The sequence below is a fragment of the Stegostoma tigrinum genome, chromosome 20 (assembly GCF_030684315.1).
Source record: "Stegostoma tigrinum isolate sSteTig4 chromosome 20, sSteTig4.hap1, whole genome shotgun sequence".
Classification (NCBI taxonomy): Eukaryota; Metazoa; Chordata; class Chondrichthyes; order Orectolobiformes; family Stegostomatidae; genus Stegostoma; species Stegostoma tigrinum.
Genome location: NC_081373.1, coordinates 22,149,178 through 22,176,077, shown reverse-complemented (window position 1 = coordinate 22,176,077; position 26,900 = coordinate 22,149,178). Strand labels below are relative to the sequence as shown.

The window sequence follows — 26,900 nt, the reverse complement described above, 5'->3', positions numbered from 1 at the left end:
AACATTATGTGTAATGAAGCACGAAATACGAGTTTTTCCTTTACAGCCATCGAAATCCAGCAATCCCGACAACACCTAAAACACAGCAAGCCGCTCCCCGCTTTTGCTGAAATCTCCAAGAACCTTGCAAATCCAATTAATGAAACAAAGAAATAACTTACTAAAGCCAATGAAAAACAGTGGTCCTGATAACACATTACAAAACTTTTTTGATGCTGACTGAAAATGTAGTTGAACAAATAAGTCTTGAAAAATACACTATCAGAATTAAAACAAAAATGTTGTCAAAGATGTGGCTTTTAAAGAAAGAGGGGATCACTCAGGGGCCCGAACAACATTGTTTTGAGTAGAGTCATGAAAGGGAATACAATGCCGCTACGGAAGAGTTTTTTTATTGCTTACTGGTAATCGCACATGCGCAGTTCTCCATGCACTGCCCCGTTTAATTAACAGCGTTGTGGCAGCTCGAGGAGGGTAGAAAGTTCTGGAGTCGGAGCCGGGCGAGTAAACACTACGCTCCTGGTTAGTTGACCGGAGTTGTGAAGGATGCTGGCTTTACCCAGCCGAAGAGGTTTCTTCCTGTTTTCATTTTAAAAGACTACAAATGGATAGCTAGAATTCCGTCATAATGAACAGACTTGGAATTCCCGTCGTCTCGGCATTTATTACCCTCAGCACATCTTGGCTGACTTTTTGCAGACGTTTTAAAAGCTCAATGGTTCACCTGAAGTCTCTTTAATCTCGCCAAGCGTTGGTTTCTATTTTTAATCTTTCAAAAAGATTAAAATAAAAATATAAAAGATAGTTGTATTTCTTGCTTGGAAGGGCAAAATTGTTTTAAAATATTTTTAACAACTTAAAAAATCCTATATTTAAACAGTTGTTTTATTTTAAAAGTTTCCTGGCTCTTGGTGGTGGTGGACAGTTTGTTTTATCGAGGAAGGAGCCCCGGCTGGATTGGTTTCGGGGCTGGGGGCTAAGCTGTGCCGAGGGGAGGGGAATTTTTTTGGGGCGGGGGGGGTGTTGGTGGGCTGTGTTATCCGAAATACACCAGGTTAAAATGGCGGCTGCGGGCGGCGGTGGAAACCCGCAAACCGGTCCAGGATTGAACCGCTTGAGCTGGAGTAAAGGGGCCTTGGTGGTAGCAGCCCGGGACAGCCCGGATCCTTACCGCTCCGGTATCTGCTACGCTCTCCTTTACCTGGTGGTGTCGGCCCGTATGGGGCTTTGCCGAGACTGCGACAAGACGCCGTGTATCTACGGGAGATGTGTGAATGGGAGCTGCGTCTGTGACCAAGGATGGGTCGGCGAACAGTGTCAGCACTGCGGGGGTAGATTCAAGTAAGACCCACTGGTTTCATGTTTTTTTTTGTATTTTATTTAGAAACGGTTTTTTAAAAAATGAAGGTGTTGCGACTTTTTTTCCATAATGAAGTGCGTTTTCAACTCAATTTTACGTTTGATAGTAGCGTGAGCATCAGTTATAAATAATAGTATTTCAAGTGGGCGTTTTCGTTGTTAACCTGGTTTTAATGTCGGACAGGGTACAAATTTTAGAGTCAGGGAATAACCATCTAAATTTCCCGAACAATTCATAAATTCCAATTTTGACACTGCATTATTTCTATTTGCCGTGATCAAGAATTTTGCTGTTATTGCTATCATGTAAACAGCTCTCAGGACAGTCACACGTTATATTTTACTGCTATCCATCATCTTCAAACTAAGTTTAAGCCTATTAATGATGTATAAGACCGACTGTGGACATCGGAGTTCAGGCCTGTGCGATGTATGAAATAATGACAGGAAGCCTTGAAATAACACTTGAGACCTTATGGATTTTTGAATGTTAACCATCTTGCTGCACTTTGTCTCTTATATTTATTGTCATTATATTTGTCGCATAACTGCAAAGTTTTTTTTCTTGGAATCGCCGTTTCATTTCTGACTTGGCTATGTCAAGTTCCTCCCTGTAGATTTAGCATGCAAATTAAAACGTTACAAGTGATCAGCTCACCTAAAACTCATCCCCTTTAAATCTTGCACAAAGCTTTCTCATCTCTTAGGCAATTGATTAAAAAATTCTTCATGGAGATAATATATCTGGACTTGACAGTTGAAAAGAACTGTGGGTGCTGTAAATCAGGAACAAAAACAAAGTTGCTGGGAAAGCTCAGCAGGTCGGGTAGCATCTGTGGAGGAGAAAACAGTTAACATTTTGAGTCCAGTGACCTTTCCTGAAGTGTCGCTGGGCCCGAAATGTTAACTCTGTTTTCTTCTCCACAGATGCTACCTGACCTGCTGAGCTTTTCCAGCCATTTTTGTTTTTGTTAGGCTTGACACTTTTTGTGCTTACAGTCTAAGGTTTCTCAGCTTGAGAGGATTGAATGAATTATTTTTCCTGTACGCAAATTGTGTTGTGGCCAACAGAGACGCTTGAATTAAAGCCCACCAAATTGTTATCCTTTCACGTCTTTTGTGTATATCCAATAAAACTTGCCTGACAGGGATTGCATTTTTTAATTATAATACTTTTTTGAGTTTTAGCTGAAATGCTTAGTTTTTATATTATTTTGTAGGTCCTACATAGTGTCTATGTAATTGACTATATTTCACACCCCTCCAAAATAAAGTTATCAACTTGTGCCTTGTAGTGTCTGTGGCCTCTTGGGTAGATATGATCTGCTCCCACTCTTTTGCTAATGTTACTGTATGATTGGCTGCTTAAAAATGAGAGCAAGATAGTTATGTTTGATTTGGATGTTTGTACTTTTCCTTTCTTGCCTTGAGATTAGGTTTTCTATAACAGAGAAATTATTGACACTAAGCCATGTTTTTGCAGTGTGCAAGCAGTGGAGCTTTTTAAAAATATACCACAGATTGCAGTATTAAAATCATTAATATTTTGGAGCCAAAAGCCAAATTTGCATATACTTGATGCTCCAAGTTTTTTTTCTAAAACATTTTCCCACTCGCTTCACACCTGTCCCCCCAACCTCCCCTCTACAAAATGCAATACTGCAATTAATAAATAGCCACAATTTTCACCCCAGAAATGCCCATTTTCCTTGTCATTTTTGAGTACACAGGATCAAGCAGGCGATGGAGGCTGTATTATAAAGTAGCTATGTGGGATTACGAAATGCCCACACAACAGACTCTGCGTGGTCTGGTAGGTGGCAAACAGAAATGGCTTCTCCAGTAAAACAGTTGTGAATGAAGTTGTTTTCCGATTTGTAACTGTAACATTTGATAACTTGTCAAATATCTGCAGTGAAGGAATTTGATTTTAATTAAAAAGAAAACTGGTGTGAGAATGGAAGAAGGAAAGTGACCAGAACAAATGTGCCATCAGAATTAAGATCATCCACTGGAGTGATCTTGAAAAGCATGTGTTAGCATCGTTCCTCAAATGTTCAGTGGTTACATTGTGAAAATGTACTCAAATCCAGAGTTTCGCAGAGATTTCAGTAAGATGACTAGTTGTAGCCAGCTCATAGAACAAAACAGTCTAATGCTGTGGCAGGAGATCTAAAGTTGTTTGGAGACTAGCAAAATACCTTGATGCCTTAGTCACTGATTTCCAACAATTCATTAGACAGTACCACGTACAGAGCACCAATAAGTCACAGCAGCAGCCGCCAAAATAAAACATTGTAAAATTTTGATATGCCTATCAGCTAAGCTCTGGAGTAGAAAGGTTCGAATAAATCGTGAAAACCACAGCCCCCAAGAAGATTAAGTTCAATGTGGTACTCGTCTGCATAGACAAAAACAAAAGCCTGCAGTAATTTTTTACTGTAAAATTATGCTGCCTATTAATTTCCTGCAGGGATTATTTTGTATGTCTTTGGCAATGGTTGGAATGAAATGAAGTTATGAATTGGTAATATGAAATTGTTGTCCTGATGGTTTGCAGGAAGAATGTAACTATTACTGTGGGATCTCATTAATTCCTACATTGTAATCATCCTTGGGAGTCTACCATCCATAGTTCAGTCTTCTGAATTATGGATCAGTCAGTCATTTAAGGATCACATACAGAGTGTCATAGTCATACAGCATGGAAACAACAAGCCCATGCTGACCATAATCCCGAAGTAAACTATTCCTACCTTCCTGCATTTGATCCATATCCTTCCAAGCATTTCTTAATCATGTACTTATTGAAGTGTCCTTTTAAACGTCAAGCTTATTACAGCAGAACTGGACACAGTACTCCTGAAGCGGTCTCACCAGCATCCTTACACCTTGAGCATGAAGTCCCAACTCCTATACTCGAACAAAAACAGAAATTGTGGGAAAAGCTCAGCAGCTCTGTCAGCATCTGTGAAGAAGAAAATTCTCTGCTCTGATGGAGGGTCACTGGACCCAGAACGTTAACACTGATTTTTTTTTTTTGCTTCACATGCTGCCAGACCTAATTGAGCTTTTCCAGCAACTTTTGTTTTTGTTCCTGATTTACAGCATTCGCAGTTCTTTCGCTTCCTATACTCCAAGGTCTTAGCACGGAAGGCAAGCATGCTAAATGCCTTTTTAACCACCCTTTCTACATGTGACAACTTGCAAATTACATACATGATCCCCTTGGCCCCACTGTTCTGCAGTACTACCGAAGACCCTACTTTTAATTGTATAAGTTCTGCCCTTGTTCGTTTTACCAAAATGTAATATTTCATGTTTATCCAAAGTAAACTCCATCTGCCACTCAGTCCATTGGGCCAATTGATCAATATCTCTTTGTGATCTTAGATACCCTTCTTCACTGTCTGCTCTATGACTAATTTTGGTGTCGTATGCAAATACACTAGCCGCGCATCAAGTATCACCAGATCTTTCAAAAAAATGTACATTGTCTATTTTTGTGGATGGGGAAGGTGATTTGTTATGGAAGAATGATTCTGAAAACAAAAGCATCGCATTTGACTGTAGTGGGATTTTTTTTCCTCAATGATCCCATTGTTAGTGACTCAATGAATTTGAACTCAGGGTTTTTGGCATCTGGCATAATTAAATTTCACAGTTATATGATGCTTTGCTTGTCAGAGTACATTTACACAGTTAATTTATTCATTAAATTTTGCTAGATGATTCTAAAATGGTTTAATATCTTTGACCCTTCAGAATTGTAATCAACCTTACCAGTCATTGACACTTCTTATATTTTCATCATTATTTACATTTCTAAATTATTCCTAATTTCTTGAAAGCTTCAAAAGTCGAATTAGAAGAATGATCTACAGTAATACCAGTAAATCGGGAGCATTAATTTCATTTCTAACCATTCTGGTTCATTACTAAGAAATTGCATCAAACTGATATAATTGTTGATATTAAAAATAGTAATTCTTACTGGTGCAAGGAATACTTTTTAATAAATCAGGGTGGGCAATTAAATTATTTTTACACACAAATTGGAGCTCATGTTCTAATTATGGTGTAGCTGTTCTTAAATTGTACAATCTTGAACTGGGATTAAATGAGGTAACTGACCCACATTTTCAATTTGTATTGTTTGATTGTTTTTCAGTCATGTAATAGTGTGTCAAGCTTATTAAAATGATTTTATCTCTGCATGAACATTGCCATGCTTGGTGGGAGGGCTTGATGTGACATTGCTATTTTGAGAGGAAAATTGTCTCTTGAATTGTTAAGAGTAAAAATAAAATTTATGGAAGCCTTGTATATCCTCTGGTTATCCTAAAGATGTTTCCAGTAAAAGAAGTGTTCTGGTGTGTATTTGCCACTTGAGTTAAAAAAAAATGGCAGCCAGTTGATCGTGCAAAAAAACGATTTGAGGAAATGTCCAGCTTATCTGCTTTGTGTCTTAATTGATTTTTGTTTTACACGCAGGTATTTTTTGAATTGTAAATACTGGAAGAACTGCGGATGCTGTGAATCAAGAACAAAAACGTAAATTGCTGGAAAAGCCCAGCTGATCCAGCAGCATTTGTGAAGGGGGGAAAAAGAAATCAGTTAACATTTCCAGATCCAGTGACCCTCCCCTGGTTCTGCATCAGTTCTTTTGGTTTTTATTTAGTATCTAACTTTCTGTCACATCTCTTCAAGGTATATCTATTTTGAAGAAGTTCTGCTCCTCTCTTTGGGACTTCCATGCCAATCCTACTCCTCTTTCCAATTCTGAGGAAGGGTCACGGGACCCAAAATGTTAACTCTGATTTTATCTTCACAGATTCTGCTGGACCTGCTGGGCTTTCCCAGCAACTTCTGTTTTTGTTCCATTTCTTGGATTGTGTTGATTTCAAATGATGAGCCTTCTGTATTATGTTAGTGAAGCAAATTCTGATTGTTCAGATGTTTAAACTTAGAACATGTCTCAGGATTAAAGTAAGGATGGCCCCTTTGCATTGTTTTGGCATACCAGCTTCAATGTCTGTCCTCGAATGATCTGTCTTAATATTTGCAGTTACTTAAAGATCGTGCTATTGCCAATTTTTGCTTCAATGCCAAAAGAATCTTGTTAGCACATCTGGCTGCATTCGATAATATCACAGCAGATTTAGCCTTGGTTTCATAATTAACCCAAAGTTTACTGCACAGGAAAAGTCCATTTAACCCATAATGTCTGCACTGGGTGAAAAAAACCTAGCCGATCCCCACTTTCCAATGTTTGGCCAGTAGTCCTGCAGTTATAGTACTTGAGGTGCATATCCAGGCATCTTTTGAAATGAATTAAAGGGTTTTGCATTTACCCTTCTTCAAGCAGTGATCCAGACACCTACAGCCTCCTTGGTGAAAAGTTTTCTTCCTCCCTCTTTAATTTCTCTTCTGATCACTTTATATCTATGCCCCAGTCACTGACTTCTCTCCTAAGGAAAATAGGCCCTTCTCCTCCACAGTATCCTGGCCCTCCTCGATTGCATACAGACAGTCCCCGGTTGTGAACGGATTGTGTACTGAAGTTTGTTTTCAAGTCGGAACACAATGCAGGACATAGTAAAGCAACTGTTTGTAATGTTAAAATTATACCTCTGTGTAATGGATCATGTTTGTAAATCAGAAACCCCTTAATCATCTTAATCACATTTGCCCTCAGCCTCCTCTGTTCCAAGGAGCTCATGCAATGACTTTTTGCATGGCTAATTTTCTTGGACCTGATAGCATATTCGTAAATCTGTGCTGTACCCTTGCTAGAATAATTGCATCCTTTTCTGTAATAAAGTGACCAAAACTGCAGGAGGAACTGCAGTTATGGCCTAACTAATTGTATTGGAACTTCAGAATTATTTCTCTGCTTGCATTACGTATTTCAGCTGACAAGGGACAGGATTTCATAACCACCTTTATTGACCTCTCCTGCTACCTTCAAGGATTTGCAGATAATCACTCCTAGAGAACTCCCTTCGGCTCAGTGTTGTGCTGACATATTATCCTCCGCTAAGATCAAACTACTTTGCATACCCTGCATTTTACTATCATCCAAGAGCCACTGAAATGCCCTGAATGTATTTGACTCCATTAGCACTGCTGGCAGTGCATTCCACGCATCCACTGTTCTCTTGTAAAGAACCTACCTCTGACATCTCCCCTACATCTTCCTCCCATCACCTTAAAATTATTCCCCCTCATTATAGGCATTTCCACTCTATGCTTCTCATCATCTTGTATACCTCTATCAAATTGCCTCTCATCCTTCTTCACTCCAAAGAGAAAAGCCCTTGCCCCCTCAACCTTTCCTCATAAAGCCTGCCCTCCAGTCTAGGTAGCATCCTGGTAGATTTCCTCCGCACCCCCTCTAAAGCTTCCACGTCCTTCCTATAATGAGGCGACTAGACTGAACACAATAGCTAAGGTTTTGGAGTAGATTTGTAGCTCGGGTTGTGGGTGTTGAGGTTGGTTGGCTCACCTGTCTGGTTTCTTGTTTTGCAGACATTTCGTTACCATGCTTGGTAACATCCTCAGTGAAGCGTCTGTGTGTTTTCCTGCCTGGGTTCTGAACTCTGGGGTTGGGGGTCAGTTGAGATGGATTGCCTTCCCTCTGGTTTTCTTTGAGTGGAATGCATATGGGATTGAGTTAAATGTGTTTATTAATAGCATGCTTCGTGGAGTGCCATGCTTCTAGAAAATCTAGAATTCTAAAGACCCACACCCCGCCATGGACTCGATCAATGTCATCTACAAGATCCCCTGCAGAGACTGAGAAACACTACATCGGACAAACAGGAAGGAAACTAACAACAAGAGTACATGAACACCGACAGGCTCGATCAATACTCACTCATCTCAATCCACATGGACAAGGAGAATCGCCACTTTGATTGGGACAACACCGAGATCCTGGGACAGGCTAGACGAAGACAGGCACGAGAATTCCTAGAAGTATGCAATCCATGAAGCATGCTATTAATAAACACATTGAAATCGACCCCATATACATTCCACTACGAAGGAAAACCGGAAGTGAGGCAATCCATCTCAACGGACCCCAGAGTTTTAAAAACCAGGCGGGAAAACACACTGACGCTTTGGAGGCTGCACAGAGGATGTTACAAAGCACGGTAATGAAATGTCTGCAAAACAAAAAATCAGCTCGGCGAGCCAACCAACCTCAACTCAGTATTCCAAGTGTGGTCTAACCAGAGTTTTATAGAGCTGCAGCAATAACCTTGCGGCTCACAAACTGAATTTCCCTGCCAATGAAAGCCAACACACCATATTCCTTCTTAACAACCCAATCAACTTAAGTAGCAACTTTGACGGATCTATGGACGTGGACCCCAAGGTCCCCCTTTTCCTCCACACTGCCAGGAATCCTGTCATTAACCCTGTACTCTGCATTAAATTTGACCTTCCAAAATGAATCACTTCACACTTTTGAGTTGAATTCTGCCACTTCTTTGCCCAGGTCTGCATCCTATCAATGCTGTGTTGTAACCCACAACAGCTCTCCACGTTGTCCACAACTGCACCAACCTTCGTGTTGCACACTTGCTCTATACCCGTCAGTGTTCTTCTCTTTGCCTCGTTTGGCATCCTGAAATGCATTATCTTTTCCATTTTTTTTCTGCCCACCCAACCAGTCCATTAATCTCTTCTTACAGCTACAGTTATTCTCCTCACTATCAACCACCATGGCCAATTTTTGATTTGTCTGCAAATTTCGTGATTATACCCCTTTACATTTGTGCCCAAATTCTGTCGGGTCTGGCACAAAATAAAACTGGAAAGGTGGCTCAACCATGGCTAATGAGGTGAATTAGCAATAGTATTAGATCTAAGAAAGGGGCATATAAATTAGCTTAAAAGGCAGTTCTGAGGATCGGGAGCAGGTTAGGTTTCAGTAAAGGAGGAGGAAAGGATTGAATTAAAGGGGGGTGGGAAATAGAGTACAAGAGTAGGCTTGCAGGTAGCACTGATTGCAAAATCTTCTATAGGTATTTTGAAGAGGAAAAAGATTAGCAAAGACAAATATGGTTCCCTAAGCCAGTAACAGGGAAAGTTATCATGGAGAACAAGAGTGGCGGACCAATTAAATACATAATTTGGTTCTGCTTTCGCAAAAGAGGACACAAAAATAACATTCTGGAAATATTGACAATTCTGGGGCATTGAAAGGAGGTAAGAAGAAAATCTGTATTGTTGGGGAAATGGTATTGATGAAGTTGGGATTATAATGATAAATACTGAGCACCAGATAATCTACATCCCAGAAAACTTGAAGTGGCCTTCGAAATAGGGATGTAATGTTTTTCATCTTTCAAGATCTATAGAGCCTGGAACAACACTTGTGGATTGGAAGGTTGCTAATGTAATGTCACTTTTTTAAAAACAGGGATGGGGGGGGGGGGGAAATATGGCAAATTATAGACCAATTAGCCTGTCATTGATAATGGGAAAAATGCTGCAGTCCTTTTTTATAATGGATTTAAGAGCAAAGCACTTGGAAAGTAGTGACAGGCTCAGACAGAGTTGGCATAGATTTGCAAAAGGAATATCATGCTTGACAAATCTGCTGGAATTTTTGAAGTTTTAACCAGCAGTGTTAATTAGGTGGACCTGGAAGGTGTTCTTTTGATGAGGTCCCACATAAGGGATTAGCGTGTAAAACCTAAGTGCATGTGATTGGGGTAGTGTACTGACATAGATACAAAACAGGTTGGCAGTCAAGGAACAAAGATGGACCAAATGGTCTTTTGCTGAGTGGAAGTGACTTAATGAAGTGTTGGAGGGATCGAAGCTTGGACCCTCATTATTCACAAATCTAATGAGTTGGATGAGGAAGCTAAATGAAGCATCTCCAAGTGCAAGGTTGGGTGGAAGGGTGTGTTGCGAGGAGGATGCAGTGTGATTTGGACAAGTTCAGCGAGTGGGAAAATGCATGTCGGATGAAGTAAAATGGATAAACTGCAAACGTGAAAATATGTTTAATTAAACTGGTTTGCTGATAATTGAGGCAACAATATTGGATAGAGAGCAACAGAAAATTTTCATCCTTTGAACAGTGTCATTGTTTCATCGATTTGAAGGGGGAAGAACCTGGTTTACTGCCTCTGTGAGGCTGGGCTATGTTATTGGACAGGTAGCTCAGAAGTCTGGGCCAATATCTAGATCATAACTTTAACTTCCCCAGCTGATGTGTGGTATTTTAATTGAATTAAAATCTCTAATAGTGAAATCTGACCAGCTGCATTGACTTTAAAAAATTACCTGGTTCATTAGTGACCTTTTTAAGGGAAGGGAATTACGCTTTGTATTTGACCTAGCCTGTTTTTTGTAGTTGATGCGTCTGGAAATGGCCTAGTAAGCCACTTGGTTTTATTCAATCTGTATAAGAAATTAAAATTGGATTGACTGGCATCCATCTAGGCATGGAACTTACATGTGAACACTTCTGGCACGGTTTCCTCTGGATTAACCAAAGAACAGCACGCCATTATTATGTTTGCCAATATACTCCTCAACCAAAACCCCAAATCCGTCATAATAAGCAACATAATAACTGACCTAATAAGTCAGTTCGAGGGGCTGAAGGGTTTACTCCTAATTCATGTTTGCATGTAACCAAATAAAGGGGAGTACAAAATCTGTATGGTCTCATTTTTGATATTAGGTGTGCAGTATTATTTAAAGTATCACAATTCTGAATTCTAATACATAACACCAACACTAATTGATTTTTTTTAAGTGCAACATAAGGCTCAATCTTATTGAATATTCTTTAATTTTCCCATCTAATTTAACACCGAAAATCAAGTCCTTTCTATCTGTTCATGCATCTGATTGAAATGTACCAACAAAATTGTATTGTCTTGCTTTGCGCTGTTTTAACTATTGTACTAACATTGAGAAATTTGATGGTCGTTGAGTGCTTGCATGTTCTTATGTGGCTTTAGTTTTGATTTGCTTTGTTATTGATTCACATCAATAATGTGTTCTCACATTCGCTTGTTGTCAGCTGTATTTTTGGAAGCAACATGATTATTAAATTTGACAAATGCCCTCTCAAACTTTGCATGTTTCATATTTGTTTGCATAACTATAAACAACTTATCTGGCTTTTTAAGGGATCTGGTTTGTTTGTCCTGCTTTGTACTTTTTTTTAAAAAAAGTGTGTAATGTATTGGACGAGTTGAGTGCATTCTTCTGAGAGATGTGTGGATTTTCTTATTTTTACATGAATTTTGAAAGAGACAAGAAAAATAAGCAGGTGAAATCTGCTTTGCGTAACGTGGACAGAATTTTAGAAGTCCCGTGTCACAGCCCACTACCCCTCACACCAGCCCTTGTTACAATATCGTCTGCTATTACACACCCTCCGTTAGTCACTAACAGTCTCCATTAACAACTACTCACCCTCACGGCCTGATAGCAACTCCTTTTGTCCAACTGTCATTATCTCTCTCTTGGATTCTATCCTATCGTTTACTCCCTTTCCTACCCCACCCACTTCCCCATATTCTGCTTATAAACTGACGTTTTCCCGGCTGCTATCGGTTCTGAGGAAGGTTCACCCGACCTGAAACGTTAACTCTGTTTTCTCCTTCACAGATACTGCCAGTCCTGCTGAGCTTTTCCAGCAACTTTGTTTTTGTTCCTGATTTACAGCATCCTCAGTTCTTTCGGTTTTAGTTTAAACTTTTAGAACTATTCAGTGTATTAGAGTAAAATATGCGACTGTTTGTTTGTTTTCCTGCCTCAAATAGGATATACTTGTGACAACTTTTGCACCAGATTATGGGAAACATTGCTGTTGCCTGTTCACCTGCGTATTGTCTCCCCAACCACCAATCTGCATAATGAAATGCAGGTTTTGTTTTTCTTCTGTGCAATTTTGAGGCCAGTATGCTTATTCCTTTGCGCTGTGGGCATGCTATTTGAAAAATGTAGCCATAATCTTTGTTTGGAGAACACTAAGGAAATTATGGGTGGCTTTCTTGCTTTCATTACTGATGCTTTCTGCATGCAATACCTACCTTCCACTGTGATGTTGGACTTCATCATCTGTTTGACAGGAACTTATGTCACAGTGTTCTTTCTGATTTTCAAAAGTTAGGGTGCGAATTGTTTTTTGTCTGTCTGTCTTTATTAAATTTTTGTTTTTTGGTAACTCTCTTTTGAGATCCTTCCTTAGTTTGCTATTATGACCTAATCCCTTTTGTTTCCATCAAAATTGTCTTGTGCAATCTTTTCACCAGATGACATCAATTTAACTATCTTCACACTGGCAGTGGTTTAATGAGTAGTGAAGCTGCCTTTTGATACAAAGATTAACTTGTTCTTTTTAATGAGTGAATTGTCACAGCCAAGTTCAGTCCTTTTGAACTAAATTCCATGTGTGTCATTGGATTGGTGGACCTCTCTTTAATCCCATTTTAAAAAATAAATGGTTAGATTAGATTAATTCCCTAAAATGTATAAAGAGGCCCTTTTTGACCCAACAAGTCCACACCGCCCCATGGAGCATCCCGCCCAGACTCATCCCTCCCCATAACCCACACACCCCTGAACACTACGGGCAATTTAGCATGGCTAATCCACCTACCCTGCACATCTTTGGACTGAGGGGAAACTGGAGCACCTGGAGGAAACGCGCGCACACACACGTGCAGAGAATGTGCATACTCCGCACAGACAGTTGCCCAAGCCTGGATTCGAACCTGGTCCCTGGTGCTGTGAGGCTGCAGTGCTAGCCACTGTGCAAATAACACTTTTCCAGGAAGTGTCTTGTCGTAAGTCAGCCTTTGAAGGCTAATATTTTCTCATGCAGGCTGAAATGTGGACTTTCCTGCTCCTTGGATGCTGTCTGACCTGCAGTGCATTCCTGGCTTCCAGTATCTGCAGTGCTTACCGTCGCTCAGAGCTCTCATCAGGAGTAGGCTGTTCAACCCTTTGAACATGCTCACCATTCAACATGACAATGGTTGACCCTCTAGCTCATGCTGTATCCCTGCTTTTTCCCCATGCTCCTTGATTTTAAAACAGAAAAATCTGACCTATCTCAGAGTATATTCAGTGACCTTTTGGTTTACACGGCTTTATGGTGGAGAATTCCTTGGACTGCTATCTTCTTGAATAAAGAAGTTTTTCATGCATAGTCCGAAATAGCCTACTCACAAAACTAAGACTGTAACATATTTCACCACTTCCCAATCAGAGAGATGGCAGTCCTGTCATCCTCAGTATCAGCCTAGTGAACCTCTACTGCAATTCCTGTATTGAAAATATATCTTTTCTTGGCTAGGGAGACCAAAACCTCACAAGAACTGACAATGTCGAAGGGCCGACAAGAGGGGAGGCCACACTGGATCTGGTACTTGGTAATGAACCAGGCTAGGTGTTTGATTTTGTGGTAGGTGAGCATTTTGGATTGTTCACAAGTTTAGTACCAGAGGACGAGAGGATTGCAAATGTTGTGCCCTTGTTCAAGAAGGGCAGTAGAGATGACCCAGGTAATTATAGACCAGTGAGCCTTACATCTTTTGTAGAAAGTTTTGGAAAGGAACTAAACATAATTCGGTTATGTTTAGTTTAGCGATGGAAAGGGATAGGAACATGGCGATGGGGGAAGGGCAATTATAATGCGATTTAGGCATAGAATGGGTTAGCAAAATTCAGGGATGTGGACAGTTGAAATGTGAAGCTGGCTTAAGGAACAGATATTGCATGCCCTTGATTGATATGTCCCTGTTAGGCAGGGACGAAGTGATAAGGTAAGAGAACCGTGATTTACTAAAGAAATTTTATCTCTTGTTAAGCGGAAGAGGGAGGCTTATGTGACAGTGAGATGAGATGGTCCAGATGAGGTGATGGAGAGTTACAGATTAGTTAGGAAGGATTTAAAGAGAATGTTAAAAAGAGAAAGGAGGGGACATGAGCAGACATTAGCAGATAGAGTAAAGGAGAACCCTAAAGCTTTCTATAGGTATGTGAGGAATAAGAGGATGACTAGGGTAGGAATAGGGCCAGTCAAAGTTGTGTGTGGACCCTGTGGAGATTGGAGAAGTGATAAATGATTATTCCTCATCTCTTTTCACTCCAGGAAAAGAGGAGAAGACTGAGTTATGGGTTATTAGAATTGAAAGGATTGAGGTTACTAGGGACGAGGTGTTATCAGTTCCAGAAGGTGTGAAGGTAGATAAATCTTCTGGGCTGGATGGGATTTTTCCGAGGATTCTCTGGGAAGCTAGGGAGAAAGTGGCAGAGCCTTTGGCCTCGGTCTTTGAGTCTTCATTGTTCACAAGTTTAGTACTAGAGGACTGGATGATTGCAAATGTTGTGCCCTTGTTCAAGAAGGGCAGTAGAGATGACCCAGGTACTTATAGACCAGTGAGCCTTACATCTTTTGTAGAAAGTTTTGGAAAGGATTATAAGAGAGGATTTATCATCTAGCAAGCAACAATTTGATTGGAGAGAGTCGACATGGATTCGTCAAGGGCAGGTCATTGTCTCACAAAGCTCATTGAGTTTTTTGAGAAAGTGACCAAGCGTGGATGAGGGAAGGGCAGTTGATGTAGTGTACATGGACTCTAGTAAAGCCTTTGATAAGGTTCCACATGGTAGGCGATTGGAGAAAATATGGGGGCAAGGAATTGAGGGAGATTTAGCAATTTGGATTAGAAACTGGCTTTCTGTAGGAAGGCAACAAGTGGTGGTTGATGGAAAATATTCAGCCGGGAGTCCGGTTACTAGTGGTGTGCCTCAAGGATCTGTTTTGGGTACGTGGTTGTTTGTCATTTTTATAAATGGCATAGGCGGATGGGTTAGTAAGTTTGCAAATGACCCTAAAGTCAGTGGAGTGGTGGGCAGTGTGGAAGAATGTTGCAGGGAGACTTAGATAAACTGCAGAATTGGGCTGAAAGGTGGCAAATGGAGTTCACTGCGGATCAATGTGAGGTGATTCACTTTGGGAGGAATAATAGGAAGGCAGAATACCGGGTCACTGGAAAGATTCTTGGTAGTATGGATGTGCAGAGGGATCTTGGTGTCCATGTACATAGAGCCCTGAAAGTTGCCACCCAGGTTGATAGTGCTGTTAAAAAGGCTTACGGTGTGTTAGGTTTTATTGGTAGAGGGATTGAGTTCCCGATCCGTGATGCCAAGCTGCAACTGTACAAAATGCTAGTGCAGCCTCCTTTGGAATATTGCGTACAGTTCTGGTCGCCCCATTACAGGAAGGATGTGGAAGCATTGGAAAAAGGTGCAGAGGAGATTTACCAGGATGTTGCCTGGCCTGGAGCACAGCTCTTATGAAGAAAGGCTGAGGGACTTGGGTCTGTTCTCATTGGAGAGGAGGCGGCTAAGAGGGGATTTAATAGAGACATACAAGATGATCAGAGGATTAGATAGGGTGGACAGTGGGAGTCTTTTTCCGAGGATGATGATGTCAGCTTGTATGAGGAGGCATAGTTGCAAGTTTAGGGGTGATAGATTTAAGACAGATGTCAGAGGCAGGTTCTTTACTCGGTGTGGAACGCCCTGTCTGCCAATGTAGTTAACTTAGCCACATTAGGGGCATTTAAACAGTCCTTGATTAAGCATATGGATGATGATGGGATAGTGTAGGGGCATGGGCTTAGATTATTTTGCCGTCGGTGCAACATCGAGGGCCGAAGGGCCTGTTCTGTGCTGTATTGTTCTATGACCATGGTCTGACACCAGAAGTTTTGAAATTGTATTTGGTCCCCTCTTCAAGGAAATTGGATTTAGATATTGTGAATAAATTGCACACAAGGACTGACCTTTTATGGTATTCCAGTAATCTCTGCCTGCTAAGTCTCAAAAGACCTACTTATTCCCACTTTGTTTCCTGTCTGTTAAATAATTCTCAATCCATGCCAGTATGTTATCCACTATCCCACATGCCTTAATTTTGTCCACTAACCCCTCATGAGGCACTCTATCAGAAACTTGCTGAAAATCTAAATGCACCACATGCACTGGTTTCCCCTTTTATCTGTTCAACTAATTACATCTTCTGAACTCCATTGCTTGCCTATCATCAATCTATGCTGGCTTTTGACCAATTATAGAATTTTGTAGATAGATCCAATATTTCCGGGGCCCTGGCCTTTTAGCACTCTGGGAAGTCATTATCAGGCTTTGGTGATTTTTGTCAGCCTTTAATCCCATTAATTTCCCTCACACTATTTTCTTAAAACTGATTTCTCACAATTCTGCACTTCCATAGATCTTTAGTTCTCTAACATTTCCAGGAGGTTTTTGCACCCTCTGAGTACAGAACCAAAGTTAATGTTTCTACCACTTACTGTACCTCAGTACAATTTCCCTGACTTCTGGCTATGTAAGGATCCTATACTTCAGTCATCTTTGTCTGTTCACATTTATAGAAGTTTTGAGTTTTTGTGCCCTGCAGTTTCAGTGTAGATTTTGCTCCCTCGTGCTCAAACATTTTGTCCTCTTTTTGGTGAATTTTAAACTGGTTCCATTCCTCAGATTTGCTGCTCTGTGCAGCAGTCTTAAATGTCTCTTTGGAATTTTTTAAATGCACTTGTGGGATATGGGTGTTGCTGGCTTTGCCTGCCTAAGTGACCTTGAGAAGTTGGTGACCTGCCTCCAAGAATCACTGCGGCTTATTTGCTGTAGGTAGACTCGGTGCTATTCGGAGGCGGGGGGGTATATTCGATAATTTTGACTCTGTCAGCAAAGGAACAGTGATTTTTTTTTTATTCAAGTGAGTGGTTTGCCACTACACATTTCCCTCCAGTGTTCCCAAGTATCTCTTGACTTGGGTCCTTCTAGATGATGGTGCTGTCTAAGGATCTTTAGTGAATTCTGCACACTGAATAATACACATTGCTATCGAGAGTTGGTTGTGCTGTGACTACGTCTTTGTGGTGCTAATCAAGTGGGTTGATTTTCTCCAACAGGCTCGACGCCATTGGGGGTTGCAGTCGTCCTGGCAGTGAGGAGTATTGCAGTATGCTTCGGACCTATGCTTTGTAGACAAGTGAAGCAGACTTTGGGAGTCAGGACCTGAGTTACTTCCGGCAATATTTCTGATCTCTTGCTTTTTTAGTCTCTCTGTATGGTGAATCCAGTTGAGACTCTGGCCAGTGGTAACCCTCAGTGTTGATGATGATTACATTGTCCATCTCTTATTTGTAATGGTCATTGTCTATCTGGCATTTGTGTGATACAGATGTTACTTGCCATTTTCGACCCAAATATGGATATTGTGCAAATCTTGCTGCACTTAGTCATGGACTGTTTCAGTCTCTTACGACTCTGAAACGGTGCTGAACATTTGGAATCAAAGAAACCCCCACTTCTAAAGTTATGGAGTGAAGATCATTGATAAAGCTGTTTAAGAAGGTGGGGCCTGGACATTACTCTGAGGAACACCTGCAAAGATCTCCTGGAGTTGAGATGACTGAGCTGCCACAGCCACAACCATCTTCCCATTTGCCAGTTATGATTTAACCCATTGGAGTGTTTGTTCCCAATTCCCGTTGACTCAGTTTGACTCCTTGATGCCGCGCTTGATTGAATGCAGTCTTGATGTCAAGGACTGTCACACTTGCTTCACCTGTAGAATGCGCTGTTCTATCCATGTTTGAACCAAAGCTGTAGTGAGATCAGGAACTGAGTGGAGTAGTCCTAGTGGAATCCAGTCCTGGGCTTTGGTGAGCAGGTGCCACTTGATACCTTTTAATCACTTTACTGATTATAAAGAATAGACTGAGGGAGTGCTGGTTGGCTGTGTTAGATTTATTCTGCTGTTCATGTATAGAATACATGTGGACAGTTTTCCCCATTTGGTTATATAGCAGTGTTGTATCTTTATTGGAGTATCTTGGTATGGGAGTGGCAACTTCTGGAGCACAAGTCTTCAGTGCTATTTAGGAAATGTTGTCAAAGCTCATAGTCGTTGCAGCGCCCAGTCACTGTAAACATTTCTTGGAAAGCACGTGAAGTGACTCCTGGCTGAAGGCTGGCATCTGTGATACCAAAGACCTCTGGAGGAGCCATAGATAGATCATCCATTACATTCTTTTGGCTGAAGATTGCTGCAGAAGCTTCAGACTTAACGCTTGTGCTGATCTGGTGCTTTCCCATTGTTAAGGCTGGGATAATTTTGCAGCTGCCACCTCCAGGGTATTGTTTGATTTGTCAGCGACCATTTATGATTGAATATTGCAGAACTGCACAGCTTGGATTTGATATGTTAGTTGTGGGATCACCTGGCTCTGTTTATCAATTGCTGCTTCTGCTGTTCGGTAGCTTAACCAGGTTGACACCTTTTTAGACATGTGTGTGCAATAAACAGCATCAGATGTACACTCTTCATTGGACCAGGATTGGATCCCTTGGCTTGATGTAATGGTACAGTGGGGATATGCTGGGCCATGAGTTTGCAGATCATGTTAGAAAATGTCATTCTGCTGCTTCTGATGGCCCACCCTTCTTTGTAGATGACCATTCTTGAGTTGCTTGATCTATCGGCATGGTGCCACATCAGGCAAAGTATTCCCAATATGAAGGCAGGACGACTCTGTGGTGGCCACTCTTATTGAACAGTCATGGACAGATACGTTTGTGACGGGTAGAATGGTGAGAATGAGGGCAAGAATGATTTTTCCTCTTCTTTTCCTCACCACCTGTGCAGATCCAGGTCAAGCTCCAATATCTTCCAGGATTTGGCTAGCTCAATCATTAGTGCTATTGCCAAACCACAGTTGGCAGTGGGCGTTGCATCCCTGCAACCCATGAGGGGAAAGTGCAAAGTGTTGTTTAAAGTGGAGAAGTACAGTGTCATCAACTGAGGGAGGATGGAATGTTGTAATCAGCTGGAGGTTTCCTTGCCCATGACTTTGACCTGATACCTTGAAGCTTTTTGTCCAGAGTTAATGTGGACTCCTAGGGCAACTCCCTCCTGTCCGTAAACACTGCCATGTTTGTGCCTGTCCAATCAGTAGGATTGGCACATTTCAGAGATGGTGGTGTCTGAGACTTTGTTCTTCTAAGGCATGATGCCGTATGTGTGTCAGGCTGTTGCTTGGCTAGTCTGAGACAGCTGTCCCAATTTTGGCACGAGTCCCCAGATGTTAGTCAGGAAGACTTTGCAGTGTCATCACGGCTACTTTTCTATTGTCCTTTCTGCTGTCTATGTCGACGCTGGGTGGTCTGTCTGGTTTCAGTTCTTCCTTGAGACTTTCTTGTGATTACATGATATCCCTGAAGAATGGCTTTTGTTTTAAAAGAAAATTTCATTTAAGGGGTGAATTATTCATTCATCTCTCTTAATTTCAGATTTTTTTTGTTCAGTCATGATTCCACCATCTGCAGTCGAGCACTACTAAACCTGGGTGTCTGAATTAACATTCCAGCAACAATATCACTTGGACATCACCTCCCCTTAGAAAATCAAATTTGTTTCACCTGATGATCTGTCCTGATTTTCATGGTCATCATTAGACTCTTTTGTTCCAGATAATTATTGAATTCAAACTCCATCATCTGCCATAGTGGGATTCGAACCAGGGTTCCCAGAACATTAGTTGAGTTTCTAGATTAATAGTCTTGCAATAATTCCACAAAGCTGCTACCTATCCTGTGATCCCTAGTATTGCCATCCTTGGTTACTGTGTGGCCATGTCTCCATAATTGCAAATATATCATCATTTTGTTTATTTATGCTGCTAGTCCTTCCATCTATTGCTAACTCTCTAAGCATTAAGACACAAAGCCTTTTTAGCTGTCTTTTTAGCTTTGCATTATTCACCTTCGGTTTTTTTTGGGCATCAAGGCCCCATTTGTTGTTTTTTCTCAATTTGACTTTCACCTGTTTCTTTTGTGTCTCTCAATTTTTGTCCCTCCGTTGTTTCCCTGTCAGCCCACAGCAATTCTATTTGACAACACCAACTCACTCCCTTTTTTTCTCCAATCTGGATATCTGAGCCTTGTTTTGCCCAGATGCAGCATGCCTTGTTTGTACTGGTTTACATGCTCGTGGAATCTGAAATCCCTCCCCACTCCACTATTTCTGTGGCCGTGGATTTATCTGGTGTATCCTGTTACTACTACTCTTGCTAACGTGGATCTGGTAGTAATCGTGAAATAACTACTTGTTTTACATCCTACTTTTTAAATTTCTGTCTTGACTCTTCATATTATGCTTGTAAGGTCTCATTTCTGTATGTTGTTGGCTTTGATCTGTGCTACAACTACTGGCTTTTTATGCTTCAGAATGCCCTGCACTAGGAAAGTAATATATCATCTTGCAACTGCCATTCTTTTGTGGTTGCAGAAGTCTCTGTTTGGTCCCCTTACTATTGATAAGAGATTCAATATAGCCCTGCCATTCTCCTCCTTCCCATCTTGTGCATGGTGGCATGGTACCTTCTGCTATCCCCTGAGAAATCATCACCATTCCCCAACGGAATTCAAAATGTATATCTGTCAAGAATCCCTACGTGACCTACCTTCTGCGTTTCCTCATCCCATTTTCTGCATGTTCAGTCTCTACCTGTGGTGTGATCACCTCACTCAATAGCATGTCTGACTGGTGTATTAGATCTACAATACAAAAGCAGGTCAGCTATGCAACTAGTCACTGCTGGCATTTTGGCCTCACCTAGAGGTTCTGTCTTCCTCACCTAAACCTATCATCATAACCACCTTCTCCTTCTGCATGTTGGTTTAGAACCTCCTTAGTTGTAGCTTCAACTAAGATGGAAAATTCCTTATCCGTTGGCTAAGACATTTTTCTTATGAATTTCCCTTTTTGATTTTGGCCACCATCTTGTATTGATGGTGCCTCGATATCCCCTTTTTCCCAAGAGGAAACTACATCTGTATGATCAGTATGGAACTTATTCATTTTTGTGAAGAGCTATCTTGGTGATAATCTACTGCAAGACAGTCCTTTTTGTTGAGTCCAACTTTTAGAAGTGAAGCGTAAGTGACTAAGCAGAACAACACACTTGAATTGCTATCAATGAGTAGTTGATCTAATCTAGTATTTGAGGTGCCACCATGGACCTCCAGACTAAATTAACAGATCACAATTCGATGTGAATGCACTGGATAGGGGACAGGATTGAATTTGGCAAAAATGCTTTGTGGTCAAAAGCTATCAATACCAGATAGGGAATGATGACATCAGTAATAATCACTTGTTGGTATAAATCTCTTTTTTTTTTGTTTCATTTTTGAATCAATTCAATTACAACTTGTGGACAGGGGACTTGAACTCAGGTTCCTTGACTGTTAGGTGGGGAGCTACCAAACTGCCACAAGACCCTATGAGCCTACTGATACAATTCTCTCATAAGAGTTAGTACTTTTTGGAGTGAGGAGGTTATTAACTTTCATTTCTGTACTAAGTGCGTGAGTATTGCATTGCTTCTTTGTCAGATAAAATAATTTGACCTTCTACGTACTCCCTCACCTGCATCTTCTTTGAGTCATACAGCTTGGAAACATACGCTTCAGTCTAACTCGTCCATACTGACCAGATGTCCCAATCTGATTTTAGTCCCGTTTACCAGAATTTGGTCATATCCCTTTAAACCTTTCCTAACCAAATACCCCTCCTTGCTTTTTGTCTTTTTTGTAATTGTACCTGCCTCCCCCCAGTTCCTTTGGCAGCTCCTTTCATACATGTACCACCTGCTCTTCAGGTCCCTTTTAAATCTTTCTCCTCTCACCTTAAATGTATGCCGTCTAGTTTTGGATTTTCCTACCCTGGGAAAAAAAGACCTTGATTATTTACCCTGTCCATGCCCTTTGTGATTTTATAAACCCCTATACGACCACCCCTCGGCAGTCTCAGATCCTTTCCCAGTGTTCACATTACGTACACCCGTCCAGGCCTTTGCTCCTATGTACACACAAGCGAAATAAAAGACTTAAATTTCTCCAGCACTTTTCAGGACATCAGGATACCCCAAATCACTGTGTAGCCAGTTTGCATACTACAAGACAACACAGTCAAAACCAGGTTACATTTGATTTAGTGATGTTTCTGGAGGGATAAATACTGGAGTGGATACTCTGAGAAGAATGCCCACGTGCTTCTTCCAAACATAGATCCTTTACTTGCACCTGAGGAAGCAGATCATCAAGATACTGTTAGTATTGGGGTGCAGTCTGAACTGTGCACTGACATGTGTGGATTGGAATTTGTGGCTTCTTTAATGGAGATGACGAGAGCACCAGCTGCTGAATGCAAAATCCATGGGCTGCTTAGCAGAGAAGATTGGTGCACTCGTTGGTTTAATACTTGAAAGTAGATCGAGTCTTAGAGTCACACAACGTACAGTATAGAAACAGACCCTTCAGTCCAACTCATCCATGCTGACCAGCTATCCGAAATAAATCTTGTCCCATGTGCCAGATTTTGTCCATATCTCTCTCAACCCTTCCTATTCATGCATGTTTCCAGATACCTTTTGAATGTTGTAATTGTACCAGCCTCCTCCACTACTTCTGGCAGCTTGTTCCAAACATGCACCACCCTCTGTGTGGAAAAAGTTGCCCCTTAGCACCCTTTTAAATCTTGCCCTCTCACCTTAAACATATACCTTCTAGTTTTGGAGACCCCCAGTCTGGGGAAAAGTCTTTGTCTATTTAGCCTATCCAGCCCCTCGTGATTTTATAAACCTCTGAGATCACCCCTCAGCCTCCGTTGCTCCAGGGAAAATAGTCCGAGCCTATTCAGCCTCTTCCTATAACTTAAGCCCTCCAACCCTGGCAACATCCATCCTATACCAGAGAGACCAGAATTGGAGACAGTATTCCAAGATTGGCCCAACCCATGTTCTGTCTAGACACAACGTGACCTCCCAACTTTTATTCTCAATGCACTGACCAATAAAGGCTAGTGTAACAAACACCTTCTTCACTATCCTAACTACCTATGACTCCAATTTCAAGGAACTATGAACCTGCACTCCAAGGTCTCTGTTCAGCAACACTCCTCAGGATTTTACTATCAAGTGTACAAGTCCTGCCCTGACTTGCCTTTCTAAAATGCAGCACCTCACATTTATCGAGCTTAAATTCCATCAACCATTCCTCAGCCCATTGGCCCATCTGAGTAAGATCCTGTTTTACTCTGAGGTAACTTTCTTGGCTGTCCCCCATACCTCTAATTTTAATGTCATCTGCAATCTTATTACCATGACTCATATGTTCACATCTAAATCATTTGTATCGATGATGAAAAGCTGTGGACTCGGCACCGACCCTTGCGACACACTGCTCCAGACTGAAAAGCAACCCTGCACCTCCACCCTCTGTCTTCCACCTTCGAGCCAGTTCTATAGCCAAATGGCTAGCTCTCCCTGTCTTCCATGTGATCTAACCTTGCTAACCATGTGGAACCCTGTCAAATATCTTACTGATATCCATGTAGATCACTTCAACTGCTCTGCCCTCGTCAATCCTCGTTACTTCAAAAAAAAACTCAATCAAGTTAGCTTTGTGGAAAGTCATGTCTCATTATGTTGATTATTCATAACCAGCCCTTGCTATTTCAAATGTATGTAAATTCTGTTCCTCGGGTGGCTGTTGGTTAGCCTTGCTGTTTAACTTGTATGTATTATTACAGTTAGTGTGACCCATGAAGAGACTCATGTTTTAGCAAGGAAACACATGATAACGGACGGGCAAGATTTCAGTTTAGAAAGGACTGTAAACCACCTAAAATGGATACAACCCAATCTTAATAGGCAAATTATATTTTGGAAAAAAGGATGAGTTTTTCACTTCAGTCCATATGAAATAAATATGACTGATAGTTACAAACACTCAGCAATTCTAATATAGACATGGCATGCAATTTTCAACACTAGTTCTGGTATGTAGGATCTCTTGTTTTCCATTCGATGGACTTGGCCCTTGTGCCACTTTGATTAGCAGCTGTACTCTTATTTGGATACGTTTGACATCAAAAACTCCTATGTATTCTTACATAACTTAATAGCATAGAATCCTCTGACTTTATTTTTTCCCTAATCCTTTTCAAACAGTCTGGCTGAATCTATTGAGACATTTTTTTACCATTTTTGGTTTGGAGCTGTGAGGTGAGGGTCAACTTTGAACTTTGAGCAGCAGCTTTTGATTGAAAAAAGGGGAGCAAATAAACTTATTTGTTTGTGAAGCCAGGTCTGGAGGGTAATTATCAGATGTTTATTGTTTAAAGTACTCTATTGACGTTTTGACACTGTAAAAGGCATTATGCTTCAGCAGATGGTAGTTGTTTGACTATTAACAGGAATCAATCTAACAAAAAAGGTTCAGGGAAAAAAAAGTGAAACCAAAGTTTGAGATAAAGTGTGGAGCTGGCTGAACACAGCAGGCCAAGCAGCATCTTAGGAGCACAAAAGCTGACATTTTGTGCCTAGACCCTTCGTTGGAAAAGGGGGATGGTGAGAGGGTTCTGAAATAAATAGGGAGAGAGGGGGAGGATAGAGGTGGGGAAGATGGACAGGTCAAGGGAACAGGATGAGGTTAGGAGGGAGGAAATGGAGGTGTGGCTTGAGGTGGGACGGAGAACAGGTTAGGGAGGTAATAAAATGTGAGGCTGGATGAACACAGCAGGCCCAGCAGCATCTCAGGAGCACAAAAGCTGACATGTCGGGCCTAGACCCTTCATCAGAGAGGGGGATGGGGAGAGGGTTCTGGAATAAATAGGGAGAGAGGGGGAGGCGGACTGAAGATGGAGAGAAAAGAAGATAGGTGGGGAGGAGAGTATAGGTGGGGAGGTAGGGAGGGGATAGGTCAGTCCAGGGAAGACGGACACGTCAAGGAGATGGGATGAGGTTAGTCGGTAGGAGATGGATGTGCGGCTTGGGGTAGGAGGAAGGGATGGGTGAGAGGAAGAACCGGTTAGGGAGGCAGAGACAGGTTGGACTGGTTTTGGGATGCAGTGGGTGGAGGGGAAGAGCTGGGCTGGTTGTGTGGTGCAGTGGGGGGAGGGGACGAACTGGGCTGGTTTTGGGATGCGGTGGGGGAAGGGGAGATTTTGAAGCTGGTGAAGTCCACATTGATACCATTGGGCTGCAGGGTTCCCAAGCGGAATATGAGTTGCTGTTCCTGCAACCTTCGGGTGGCATCATTGTGGCACTGCAGGAGGCCCATGATGGACATGTCATCTAAAGAATGGGAGGGGGAGTGGAAATGGTTTGCGACTGAGAGGTGCAGTTGTTTCTTGCGAACCGAGCGGAGGTGTTCTGCAAAGCGGTCCCCAAGCCTCCGCTGGGTTTCCCCAATGTAGAGGACGCCACACTGGGTACAATGGATGCAGTATACCACATTGGCAGATGTGCAGGTGAACATTTGCTTAATATAGAAAGTCATCTTGGGGCCTGGGATAGGGATGAGGGAGGTGGTGTGGGGGCAAGTGTAGCATTTCCTGCGGTTGCAGGGGAAGGTGCCGGGTGTGGTGGGGTTGGAGGGCAGTGTGGAGCGAACAAGGGAGTCACGGAGAGAGTGGTCTCTCCGGAAAGCAGACAGGGGTGGGGATGGAAAAATGTCTTGGGTGGTGGGGTTGGATTGTAGATGGCGGAAGTGTCGGAGGATGATGCGTTGTAGCCGGAGGTTGGTGGGGTGGTGTGTGAGAACGAGGGGGATCCTCTTTGGGCGGTTGTGGCAGGGGCGGAGTGTGAGGGATGCGTTGCGGGAATTGCGGGAGACGCGGTCAAGGGCGTTCTCGACCACTGTGGGCGGAAAGTTGCGGTAAAGGTGGGGACGAGCTGGGTCGGTTTTGGGATGCAATGGGGGGGGAGGGGAGATTTTGAAGCAGGTGAAATCCACATTGATACCATAGGGCTGCAGGGTTCCCATGCGGAATATGATTTGCTCTTCCTGCAACCTTCGGATGGCATCACTGTGGCACTTCAGGAGGCCCAGGATGGACATGTCATCTCAGGAATCTGAGGGGGTGTTGAAATGTTTCGTGACTGGGAGGTGCAGTTGTTTATTGCGTACTGAGTGTAGGTGTTCTGCAAACTGGTCCCCAAGCCTCCGCTTGGTTTCCCCAATGTAGAGGAAGCCACAACGGGTACAGCGGATGCAGTATACGACATTGGTAGACGTGCAGGTGAACATCTGCTTGATCAGATGTAGCACTTCCTGCGGTTGCAGGGAAAAGTGCCGGATGTGGTGGGGTTGGAGGGGAGTGTGGAGCGAACAAGGGAGTCTCGGAGAGAGAGTAGTCTCTCGGAAGGCAGACAAGGGTGGGGATGAAAAAATGTCTTTGGGGTTGGATTGTAGATGACAGAAGTGTCGGAGGATGACACCTTGTATGCGGAGGTTGGAGTGGTATGTGAGGATGAGGGGGATTCTCTTGGTGGTTATTGTGGGGATGGGGTGTGAGGGATGTGTTGCGGGAAATGCGGGAGACACGGTTGAGGACGTTCTTGACCACTGCCGGGGGGGGAAGTTGCGGTCCTTGAACGAGGACATCTGGGATG

General features: G+C 42.2%; 1 protein-coding gene across 8 annotated transcripts in view; it reads left to right on the top strand.

The window, feature by feature from the left end:
• The first annotated feature begins 1,045 nt into the window (after window positions 1-1,045).
• atrnl1b (attractin-like 1b) overlaps window positions 1,046-26,900 on the top strand; it is a 959,007-nt gene continuing 933,152 nt past the window's right edge. For all 8 annotated transcript variants that reach the window (XR_009446966.1, XR_009446967.1, XR_009446968.1 and 5 more), the window contains exon 1: window positions 1,046-1,341. Coding sequence is in view for 5 of the 8 variants with exons in the window: in XM_059653033.1 (XP_059509016.1) it covers window positions 1,061-1,341 (281 nt within the window). In the remaining 3 variants the exon portion in view is untranslated. The remainder of the gene's footprint in view (window positions 1,342-26,900) is intronic.